At 30.0% G+C, this 12,859-nt stretch overlaps 1 protein-coding gene across 2 annotated transcripts in view; it reads right to left on the bottom strand.

The window, feature by feature from the left end:
* The window catches only part of KIFAP3 (kinesin associated protein 3), a 171,568-nt gene that overhangs the window by 21,097 nt on the left and 137,612 nt on the right, over positions 1-12,859 (bottom strand). For both annotated transcript variants that reach the window (XM_058540099.1, XM_058540101.1), the window contains exon 19: positions 8,536-8,635. In XM_058540099.1, coding sequence (XP_058396082.1) covers positions 8,536-8,635 — 100 coding nt within the window. The remainder of the gene's footprint in view (positions 1-8,535; positions 8,636-12,859) is intronic.

Here is a 12,859-nt window from a genome sequence, read left to right as displayed (position 1 = left end):
TGGGAGCATCTTTGCACTTTACATAAGCTAACACCCAAAACTTTGCTCAGGTCACCAGATTGAAAATTAACACGAACTTAACGAGGGCAGTTCTGTTGCCAACTTCTTCTCTTGCTTCTAAATTTCCAAATGAAAGTAAATCATAATTCGGCACATGTGTGTGGTGATGGGTTGTAATTAGTATTTGGGTGGTGAACATGATGTAATCTATGCAGAAATAGAAGTATAATGATGTACACCTGAAATTTACACAATGTTATAAACCAATGTTACTGCAATAAACAAAAAATTAAAAAAAAAAAACCAGAAAAAAATAAATAAATAAAATAAAACATTTTTTCAAGTCAGGAGTATAAATTCTCTAGGAGAAAACATCTTCCCAAGTTTCTAGGATTCTAAGCCTTGATTTTTGGCTTGTATTTCTACATTTCAGTAAAGTTTACAATTTGCTAATGCTGATGTGTGATAATCTAATAAAATCTGGCCTTAAAAGTTATAGGCCCAATTTACTAATAAAACCTAATTCAATTCTCCTTGGGAAATGCAAATCATTAGTGTCTAAGCAGTGGAAACAAATTTCCTTGCCTTTTCAAGGCTAGAAAGCAGTTGTCTCTATAAAAAGTCTAAATAAATAAGACAATTAAGACTAATGTATGAGGATTAATTTATAGGCATAAAACAATAGCATCATGTATATAAACATTTACATTGGTTAATTAGCTAAATAAATGATTTGCATGAGACCATTAACCCTTCTGGACTGAGATTATCCCACTAATTTCATCGTGATTTTTTATACAATTAGATTAATCTGTTGAGAACTTAGTGATCTAACTACTTAAGAGAATTTAATACTAGTGAAGTAATTACTTAATGTGTTAATAAATTTTTAGCAACTTGCCTCCAAGCAATCTGAGGCACCAATTTGCAGTAAACCATGTCAAATGTATTAAAGCAAAATAGGTAAACAATGTGTTTTATTGTAAAAACAAAACCTACACACTTACTCTGAATTTTAATAACATTCATTCTAAAATTTGCTACAGCACAGTCCACTGTTAGACTCATATATCTGCTTGCCATTTGAAGGCAGTAGTGGTGTAAGAGTAAGAGTGCTGGCTCTTAGCAAGCTTAAAGGCTTCACTACTTATTAGCTATCTGGTTTGGGGCTAGTACCTTAAAAATCTCTGAGTCTTAATTTCTACATTTGTTAAAATAGGGACACTACTACTGAATACTACTGTTTGCCCTATCTACCTCACAAACTTGATGATCAAGGGAGATACATGACGATATAAATGATAGCTAAATGCAAGTTATTAGTCTTTGTATACTTAGACAAAAAAACGCCTTACACGTTTTATTCTTTGAAACTTAAAAGTTTCAAAGGCTCTTAAGACATTCCATCTTCTGAAATAAAAAAAAATAACTGGCAGAATTGCTATGGGAGTATTTAGAAAGAAAAATGTGATTTAATGTAAAGACTGTGTTAGAGCAAGAGTCTCACAGCATAAAAACCATTTATTTGCATTTGGTTTGATTTTCTCATCAGAACTGTGTTACACAGCTATTGCTACTCTTGTTCTCCCTTGTTCTCCTGTTTTCACCATCCCACAAGTTTAAGAGTAAAATGACCACTTCATTACCTTAGATATAATTTTACCTGTCATATAGTATTATTTTTTATGAATGGTTTTATTCATTTTAAGAAATTTTACCATACATTTCTGACTGGTTAATATTGATGAAGGTGGGAAGAACTTAAAATTATTTCTATTGGTTATACCTAGGTATAGCTCTTATTACTGAGCTTAAAATACATGTTTACATATATTGAAAAGAATGTCATTTATATGACATTGAATATAATTATAATAAAAACTTGCACACATCTGGATATTTTTAGATCAAATCATATGTTGTGAAACAAAGCAGCTTTTAAAAGGGAACAGGATATTGTCTTGTTACCCAACCCTGTTGTTTACATAAGTAAGTTCTACTGTATGTGTTTTAATTATGATTTAAGAAAATTCCATTTAAACTGAGATGCTATTTCAACCTAGATAGAGCTAAGAACAAGTATTAGGGACCTATGCAAATGTGCACATCAAGAACAAAGAGTAAATTAAATGTATAACAGTGCCTTGCACATACAAAGCATTCAGTTAAGTTTTTGTTTTTTAATACTATACATTGTTTAATAATATGCTTGTCTTAAAATGAAAATATATTTACATATTAAGATTAAATCAAAAATCTGTTGTCATGTTTTTTTTTTTATTTATAATAGATTTTATTTGAAAGAATAGAAATATCCAATAATGCAATTATTAAACAAATATGATATATCCATAATCCATATTATGGAGGATGATGCAAGTTGTCATAATGTTTTAATACATGCAAATGAATATAAATAGAATGACCAAATATTTCAAACATACTGTCGATTTTCATTACTAGAATTAAAGATGCAGCAGTGGTATACTCAATTTTATGCTATCAAAACATCATAGGTGAATAACATTTTTATCAAAAAAGAATTTTCAACAAGGAAGAAGCAAATTAAAAGGTCTCTGTGGTAAATTCTTTAAAAAGTGAATAATTTTATGTAAAGTGAGTATCTATTGCTAAGTGTTTCTACTTTTACCTATTTTGACTTTTATATTTACTTAAATCAGAACATCAGTGAAATATAATCTAATAAGTGGACAAAATCATGTGGCACAAAAGTAGGTGCTGAAAATGTTTATTCTACAATTAGATAAGTGTACCTCACTATACTCAGTGTATCTACTTTCTTTGACACACAACCATTTATTTTATTTAGATAATTTATCCAGTCTTTATCTCTGATTACTTCATAAGGATAAATTCTTAGAAATAAAGTTACAGAGTCAAAGGAAGTGAACAATTTAAGGCTGCTGTTCTCTATTACCAAATACATTCCACAAAGGTTTTATCCATTTAAATTCCCATAAGAGGTGTATCAGAGTACCTCTTTGCTCCTATGTGTGGGTATTATCATTAAAAAATCTTTGGCAATTGATAGGCAAAAATGGAATCTGGCTGCTTTATTTTGTAACCACTGTGTCTGGAAAAATTACTAAGGTCAAGAGTATTTTTAAAGGCTTCATGAAGCATGCTCTCGAGAAAAAGTAATAGGAAAAGAAATTAATAAATAACAATAAAGCTATCCTCATTTTTGATAAAAATTCTATAATACTAAATAAAGCAGTTTTAGTTAATGATTATCTTTAAAATATTTCATAAGTATTTACCAATTCATATAGTTCTTACAGTGCTGCTGAACATATGTTTGGTCTCAATGTCTATCAAAGGAAATGTTTCTAGGAGATTCTTTTCACTTTCATTTGATCCTTCCATATAATTTCTATACTACTGCCACAGTAATGAAGGTCACTAAAACTTAAACTATTAGAAGAAATGGAAGAGTTTGGGTTATCAATTAAAAATTGATAAAGGACTTATCAAAGAAGGGATTTTATATCAAATCAAAACGAAAGAATTGATTGAACAGCCAAATTAAGGGTGGTAACAGACAATAATTTGTTTTCTCCTTTGAATAACTGCTTTGAAATAATATCATAATACATAGTTCTAGGAATAATATGTAGTTTTGTAAACACCACACAGTACCTTTTAGATAGGTAATATATACAATTTTGAGGTTGCTTTTCTCAAGTGAAAAAACCTGAGTAAACTAAATAGCTGAATATAATTAAAGTAGTCGTACACCTAAAGAAATAAGTCTAATTTTTACTGTAGAGTCCTTAGGAACTCTTAAGAAAATTTATACATTTGTCTTAGGAAAAATTATACATTTAAAAATTTGGATAAAAGATTATTTCTTATACATTAAGGAAATAATTTGTTAGTTCTATTCAGTACGGTTTTTAAAAGTGTGGCTAATATTTCAACTGTCATTTAATGTTTGAAAAAAATAAATTAGAAAGAATAAAATAACAGGTATATATTTTGTATGTATAACATATTTGTGTTGCACAGGAAAGTTAGTGCCAACGTATTCTAAGAAAGAAAAAAAAAAGGGGCAGGCTATATAATACACACACAGAAAATGAAAGTGTTAAGAATCAGATGGCTCAGACAATACACTCATCTAGTTCATCTTTGACTCTAGTGAAATGGTCAGTAAATGACATCACTGTGCCAACCACAAAGAAGAACTCCAGGCCTTCTGAAAAATATTTTTCAAAGCCCCAAGGAAACCTAAGCAGTCTCTGCAATTTTTTTCCCCGTTTATGAAAATTGGATTCCTATAAAAGAAAAATGGACCATTTTTACTGCAACAAAAACTGATTTGTAAAAGCTGGAAGCAGTTTAAAAACACTCAACATGAGGTTCTGGTTAGTCGTGAAAAGTAAGAGTTATAATTAAAAAACGGTCCAAAAATATGGTGTGGATACATGGTATATAAGGGGAAAAAAAGCTAGTCTTACTCCTATTATTTTTAATTAGCTTCAATAGCAAGTTACCCTTTACTTTCTAACACCAGTTCACATTTTGGGAGGGGAAGATTTACATCTGACCCTCTGGGATTGGCAACTCTCTAGCTAATGCCTTGGAGCCCCTAATGTATTTTGCATTACCTCCAAATGTCGGGAAATTCTGGCGCCAAGAGGTTCAAACTGATAGTGACACATGTCTAAAACCCAGGATTGGCTGTCCAACTGCCAGTATCTATTTTATCAAACATCCAAGTCTCCCTTGTAGAATAGGATAGATGAGTTTAACAGTTTTCACTGTTTCCAATTAAACTGCCTTGCTATATTACAAAAATGCAGGCTTTAGATTAAGAAGGACCCCCTGACTTGGATTTTAAGAAAAATACCAATTTGAACTGTTTAAACAATTCTCTAAATCTGGCTTAGTTTCCCCCATTTTAACAGATTTGTCCTATTACTAACCTTTGTCATTTTAGGAAGAAAGTAAAGAACTTTTCTTTGAACAATTGGAAAGAAAAACTCTTATCATACAAATTAGAAATTTATTCTCTACCTTGCAGGAACTTGGGATCATCTACTTTACCTGAACTCACTGAAACTGATATGTTAAAAAACCCACAAAGATTGAAAAGCCATGAGTACTGGCTGAAGAGCATGCCACTTAGCACTGTCATATTCTCAAATCATTAAAAACAATGGTAAAGATAAAAATTCACATTTTATACATGAATTATTTTTCTTCTTCTTCTTCCAGATAACTTGACAGTGCTTATTTATCAAACACATATGATAAAGAACAGGGAGAGAATTTAAGTCATCTGGACAATTTCCCTGATTTAAAGGGGAAAAAAACCCCAAAATAGATAACATTTCCTTTCTTTAAAAGTATTTAAAGAATCAGCTTTTTCAATATTCAAAATTCTATCAAGATATCATTCTTTCATAGTTAACCCAAATTCTTCATGTTGTCCATTAAGTCTGCTTATTCTCATCTTCACAGTGTAGACGAATAAGAGTTCACCACCTCCTGTTTACATTTCTCAAAAAAATTCCTATTTTGCTGAAAATCAGTTAAAATGAAAAATTTTACAAGTAGTATTTTAAGTTATTGTTATTTGATCTAATAGGTTTTAAATTTACCTACTGGATATCTGAAGCTGAAAGGTAGCCATTAGTTTAAAATTTCACATCTGGGATATTACGCAGCAAAATGATCATGCCAAAACATGTGAATAATTATGTAGCAATTTAAAATACTTCAATCCTTGCAGAATTAAAAAATAAACCAAAGTCAAGATCCATGGTTTGTTACTATCAAAGAAGAGCACAGAAATCCTATTAAAAGGGAATCCTAACCAACCAAAAATGACTGAATAAAAGAAAGAGTAAATGATTCCAGAGTAGGTCAATAAAAGAGAATGTAGCAAAGAATAACCAAGTTTTTGGCTATACTGTACACTTATTCTGTATCTCTGCTGATACAAGTTAAAGTCCCTTTTTACTTGATCTATTATCTACAAAAACAACTGAGGGAATTGATTGTAAATTATTTCTTTTGGAAATAAAAAGAGAAAATAATACAGTTACATGATTTAAGGTCTGAAAAATTACAAAAGACAAGAGATGAAAGACAACTTTCTTAGGGGAAGTTCTTTTTAAAGGGCAAATAATTCTCAAATCAAAATGATTATAATAAAGAAGTAGCTCACTCTTTTAATTTGAAAAATAGTGTACAGTAAGTTTCATTAACTAATCCTTTAAGCCAGAGACACATTACTGTGATGTGTCTTTTATGATGTAAAAGAAGCTACTTAAATATTTTTACCCTAAAAAGGAACTGAAGGTACAAAGGCAAGAGGATTTTCCTAAAGTCATTTTAAAAAGTTATTCACAGAACTGAGGAATAAAATGCTGAAATCTTTGGACACAGTGCATAATTTAGTCACTGAGTATAGCCATCTTTCAAAACATTTTTTTGGTTTTATAAAATGACCATTTTTGAAAATCAGAAATGAGAGACTGTGCTGAATTGAGCTCATAAATTTGTTTTGTATCTTCAATTTTAATGAAAATGTTCAGGTTCTTAAAAATCACATAATTATATTAAAAAAATGAAAGCAAGTCTTTCTTAAATAGGTAACGCATGATTAGTATCAGTCTGCTTTCTTTAGATTTGCAGAATCTGAAGGAGATACAAAAATAATGTTTTGTTCATAGTGAAACATAAATGACAGAATAATTAATCTTATAAATGCTATCAGCAAAATCTTTAACATAAATACTAGGATTATATACCCAAGTCATTTCTTCCTTTTCCAGTTATGTTTCAGAAAACATTTGCACAGTGAATTGTCACATGATGGAGTGTACTAGTTATAATGATTAAACAGAGCCTCTATTTAAATAATTATAGCTAATATAGACAGAAACATCAGAAGTAATCAAAAGCCATATGCTTTCTGGTATTTAACCATGTTTAACTTTTATTTCCTAAGGCAAGGAGTTTCTTACCATGACAATCCAGTACACCAATAAAACTGTTTCTAAAGTGCTATTATTTATTTAAAGTCCTCTACAGAATACTGAACTACATACATATAAGGTTATTGCATTTCATGTAATACTCTTATGTTTTTCCACCATGCTTTAAAACTTTGGGTCACGACCACTGAGTTGTGAAATCAATATATGGGTTGCAATCTGCATTTCAAAAATGAAATAGAAGAAAACAGAATATATCATTGTACATTACAGGCAGTTAAGAGTAACTACCATTTTCAGAAATTTTTGTTTTCCATGTAAGTATAGGTATATACATATATATAAACAAATATGTATGTGTGCACTGGGTTGCAATATAAAAGGTATTACTTAATGTGGGTTGTGGTAAAAAAACCACTTAAATGTCACTGAGCATGCTATGTTTCCTTCCAAATTAGGCCATCATGTTACAAAGGAAAGAACATAGCTCTGGAGACATATAGCCCTGAGTTAAAATTTTTTTCTCTACCATCCTACTTGTGTGAGTTACTTAAATTATTGGAGTCTTGATTTCTTCATTTGTAAAATGGCTATAATAATACTCGCTTTAAAATGTTGCTGTGCAGGTTAAAATAAATATGATGAATATTTATAAAACAGATTATGCACAATAGATGATCAATAATGGTTGCAATAATTATTATCATTGGATTAAAATGGCTTATTACAAGTGATTATTATGAGTTATAACATATTGGTCACAACTGTATTCTTTCACTTAAAAAAATACATAAACATATTCTCCAAACAGAAAATAGTTTATGTTAATGAAAAGTAGAATTTTTATAAGAAGAAATTAAATCAATAATTTAAAGAAAAAAAATAGTCTTAAGGGCAAATAAGACTACATATATTCATTGAACTAGTTTAATGTGAAATTTCAACAATCAGCCTAAATTAAAATATTATACCTCCAGGAATGACAAGAAGGGGAAAATATTGTTTACACTTTCCAGCAAGATTTTAAAAATCTATGACACCAGTAACGAAGTGGGATATCTTCTGAACTTTACTATAATTGTAGAACAATGCTGGCATGTCAGATTTTTTTTCCTTAAATATTTTATTTGAATGCCATCCAGGGAGGAAAAGTTTTTAATATAATCAAAGTATAAACTTTTTAAAACAGTGATGTCTGAATAACTGTTAAAATACATATATTGTGTTCTTATTTTATATTATATTTTATTGGCTTTGGAAAGCACTGAGGAAACAATCTGGGTTCATTAATTTGGCAAAAGTACTATCTATTTCAATAGGCAGCGTCTATTTTCCAAAGTGATGAAGCATATATTTTTTTTCAGATCTGTTATCTTTATTTTTTTTACATAGAAAATGTGACTTCATAAGTTAATTTAAAATCAAATAAGCATATTCTTAAAAACATTGAGGATATTTTTTCCTCTTTAATGAAAAAAGATAGAGAAAAGTGGAGTGAAGAGAATTCTAGCTTTGCAAAAACAAAGAGAAACACCATATATTAGATTTTTCTTGGAAGACTGTTTACCTGCCAGGAAAGGAATGTTGGCCAACTATATCTCCATTTTGAAGGTGATATTCATTGAAGAAATCTGGACTTATGGCTCCCTCAGAAGCAATTAATCCATCTAGAAAGAAGAAAAATGGTAACTAGTGAAACATATTCATAGGGAATAATAAGGAAACTATTCTATGAAGCAACACAATAAAAAATAACCTGTATATTTAATCTGGAAAGAAAAATGTCAGCATGACCTGTTATTCTCTCCGGGAATATGAACAGAAGATCATACATACTTAAATGTTCTTTCACAACAATGCAGCAACACAACTGAACATTTATTGAACATCTACTGCGCTAGTACTATACTACCATTACAGAGATGAATAAATAATCTCTGCCTTCAAGGGGTTTACAGTCTCGCGGAGAAGACAGAAAAACGATAAGGGGTGAGGTGAGGTGTGGAGGGACAGTAAGGATGGCCCATGCTAAGGAAACAGAACGAGTGAAAACAAAGAGACATTAAACATCGTCATGTCTGTAAAGAGCAACACTTTAATATGTCCCACATTTTATACCCAGACAGCTTCATCTATATAGCATGATTAGGGAATTAGATATTTCAAAAAAGTAAATTTCTAAATAAGCAATGCTTGACACTTTTAAGTGCCAAACCTTAAAACACACACACAAACTTGGGTCAGAAATCTTTGTAAATATATTTTACGTTTCCTGTGTTTTTAAAAACTATACTGAACATAATTTAATTACTTCTTGATGACTCAATCTTCATTATAAACATCAATTATTATATAGTCATGCCCTAGGTTATTTAGATATACTTGACTACCTAGGCTAAATGGCGCTACACTACTATGCTTTTTGAGTTCTTTTTCATTGCTTATAAAGTGCTTCTTTCCCTAAATCTAAGTCTTTATTATTACTTCTTGCTGATTTTAGAGTAATACTATTTTCTCATTTACTCTAATCTGAGAATCCTGATAACCTATTTTTGAAAAAATTAAGAATAATAAGAATATGAGGAAAAAAGATCTAAGTAATGGCTTCAGGGCTGTCCTCTGCATAGAACAAATATATTTTAGTATATAATACATAATTTCTGTTTGCAAGAATTTTAGGATAAGTGAAATATACAACAAACACTTAGGATGCGATTAAATAATACCTTTCATTAATAAATCATATACAGCAGGAATGGAAATATGTACCAAATGAGTGCTGGAGGCAGAAAAAGCTGTTAAGTAGAGGGACTATTATATTCTGTAGGGGTTAGAAAATCCTACCTGAGGAGGGAGGGAGGCAGAGGTGTAACTGATTTGAGTCTTGAAAAGATAGGCAGGAATTAAATGCCAAAATCTTTGAGAAGTAGGAGTATTAAAAATGGAGTGAATAGTGAAATTAAGTAATAGAGTTGGCAAATGAATGAATGAGATTATATCATATACTAAAGATTTGTATTATTATTTAATTGTTGAATTGTTAATGAATACCTTTGGTATTCATTTTTTATTACTTTAGTAAAATTAAGAGGTAGCTTAAAAGTATCTAATATCTAGTCCAGTTTCTATGTTCTCTAAAAGTTAAAGATTCTATAAATCAAAAGACCAGCTAAACACAAAAAAATTACAAAAAATGAAATTATGGGAAATGCTAAGATACCATAGATTGGAGCTAAGCAGCTAAAAAAAAAATTAATTTTATATGGATCTAAGACTTTGTAAAAGTGTGGCTAAAATTAACAAAGGTTTAAGATCACAAAAATCAACAAGTTCCTCTGTTAAATTAAAACCAAATAATTGAGGATCAGGGTTTAAGATATCTGCCACTTTTAGAAGAACAAAGCAAAGTAAAATGCCAAAATAAAATGTATACCACACTTTGCAAATAAACACAAAAATATTCAGCATGCCAGTAGAATAAGATTCTAACTCTCAGAAATATTTCAGACATAAATACAGCAAAATAAAAAGATACCTGAATTATATTTTAAAAGTTTATATTACATGAAACATGACCTAGTGTAGTGAGCCAGATTAGGAAGAAATTAAATGAAAAACTGTTGTCAAATTCTCAACATCCTCATTTTGATTTAGAGCTCCCATTGTCTTCGAAGGGACAAATGAGTAGCTAAAGAATAAATGGAATACAGGGAACTACAAACTGGGAGCCCATCAAACAGAGAGCAAACTAAATATTTCTGAGTTTAAAGATTCAGCCAGGAGTTTTATAAATCCAGAATACAACTAGTTTAATAATATAATAAGCTTGATATTATGTGAGTAAAAAAGTGTAAATCTATACTTCTGAACTTAATTTTTAATAATCCTGGGGCCCTGCAATTCATTCAATAAACTACAGCTTCTACAGTGCCCTTTAATGGCTTGGCAAAATTTAGGCAACTCTAATATATGAGCAATCTTCTTCACTAGAATGAGGTATAAAAGTTAAACTATACCTTAAATTAAATCCTTAACTCAAGCTCTCAATTCAAGTTCTTTGGAACTGTTTCCCAGTATTCTGCATCCAAAATTAATTCTTTTATAGAAATACTAAAAAGGAATCATCTACAGTATTCTTGAGTACAAACTCCAGATAAATCTAGGAATGTCCTTCTCAAGCTCCTCCTCTAACCTTATTGTTTTAAAGACAGCAACAAGGAACCAAGGAATTTCATGTAACATTTAAACGACCAGAGAACAAACAGCAGACAAGATGATACACACCAGAGTGCTTTGTAAGCTGTAGAGCATTATATGTATGTAGTTTATTAGATTAAATGAAACCTTTCAGATCATAGTTATATAACACACCTTTTTGAGGTGCTCCAACTAATGATGATAAATATAGTTATGAGTAAAATTGGGTACGGAACGAGGATGAAATCAAAGCAAATTTATTGTTAGCACAGGTAATTAATCAACTTTCTGATTTCTGAAAGTCAGTTAAAAAACTGGCTTATACCTATTGTAAATAAAAGTAAAAAATACAAAAACTCAATTATTTCTTATATATTGTTACTGAAATAAATTTTATCTTTATTTTTTAAAGTCAAATCAAAACATAATATTGGGCTTTTTGGTGAACTAGCTTAAAGTGAAATTGTGACTGTGAGGTAGAAAATAGGTATCAATAATGGAGAGAATGAGAAAAAGAAATGACTAAAATAGATAAATCATAACTTATTTGGCTGTACTTAATAAGACACATCACAAAAACACACAGGTAAATGAAAACTATGGTTTTACAATGATCCTGAGATAGAAACAGATCATTTTAAGCTTCATATTCCAGAAATATATTCACATATTAAGTACTAAGAATAAGATTCACTACAGTTGATGAAGAACAACAACAAAAAATTAAAAAGTCATTTAGAAATGTGTAGCAGCAATACAGCTTTATAAATTATAATATACTTCCCATGTGGGTAAAAGTACTAAAGCAAACAGCATCATTTTCATGACAGAAAAGGAAATTAATCAGTGACTACAATCACGATAATTTTAGACTCTAAGGAAAAAAATACTGTAACTAAGGAGATGCTAGTTTCCTATTTCATATGACAATACTAAGATCCTTTTTTAAAAATAAAAGCAAAAGAGAAACAGATACATTTTGACATATTAATGACTAGGAAGAAGCAAATGCTATTTCATTTTAAGGTAACAGATGAGACCCAGGGAATCACAGGCTGTTAAGCCTAATCTCTGTGGCTGAAAAGCCACTAAAGCTGCTTTTATCTGAAGCAGCCTAAAGTTTCATGGAGACCCAGGGACTTAAATAAGATGGCTCAAGCATTCAAATGAATCTGTGGTATTACAAATTTATCTGATGTTTCTGAAGATACAACTGCATACAATAAAAGAGGCTGGCATTATCTAGATTTTCATGCCACATATCAAGAGATACCACAGAGATTCACTTAGTCGATGAACTATTCATAGAAAAGTAACTAGGTAAAATAATTAATAAACTAAAAAAATATAGATGGCTTGATATGAGAACAATATCTGTAAACGCATAGCAATGTAATCTCCACTGTTAAATGTCTACCATATCATCAGGCTACAGGTATACAAATAGCAACAACCATGAGGATATCCAATGATAATATTTCACCCCTCAAATGCTTAAATTTATTTATTTTTCTATCAGCTGTGGCTGTTTCTAAATTTTTATATATAAAAATATATATAATTCAGATTTCTCACAAAAGCATAAGTTGTACAATTAATTATAAAATATTTCACAGAAAAACGTTTGATTTTAACTTTAAGAGGTTAATTTAAATGAATTAATTTTGGAAATGTGGTACAACTTTTTAAAAATT

The sequence above is a fragment of the Diceros bicornis genome, chromosome 4 (genome assembly GCF_020826845.1).
Source record: "Diceros bicornis minor isolate mBicDic1 chromosome 4, mDicBic1.mat.cur, whole genome shotgun sequence".
NCBI classification, from domain to species: Eukaryota; Metazoa; Chordata; class Mammalia; order Perissodactyla; family Rhinocerotidae; genus Diceros; species Diceros bicornis.
The sequence above is the reverse complement of the archived record's forward strand: the minus strand, read 5'-3'. Positions and strand labels throughout refer to the sequence as shown.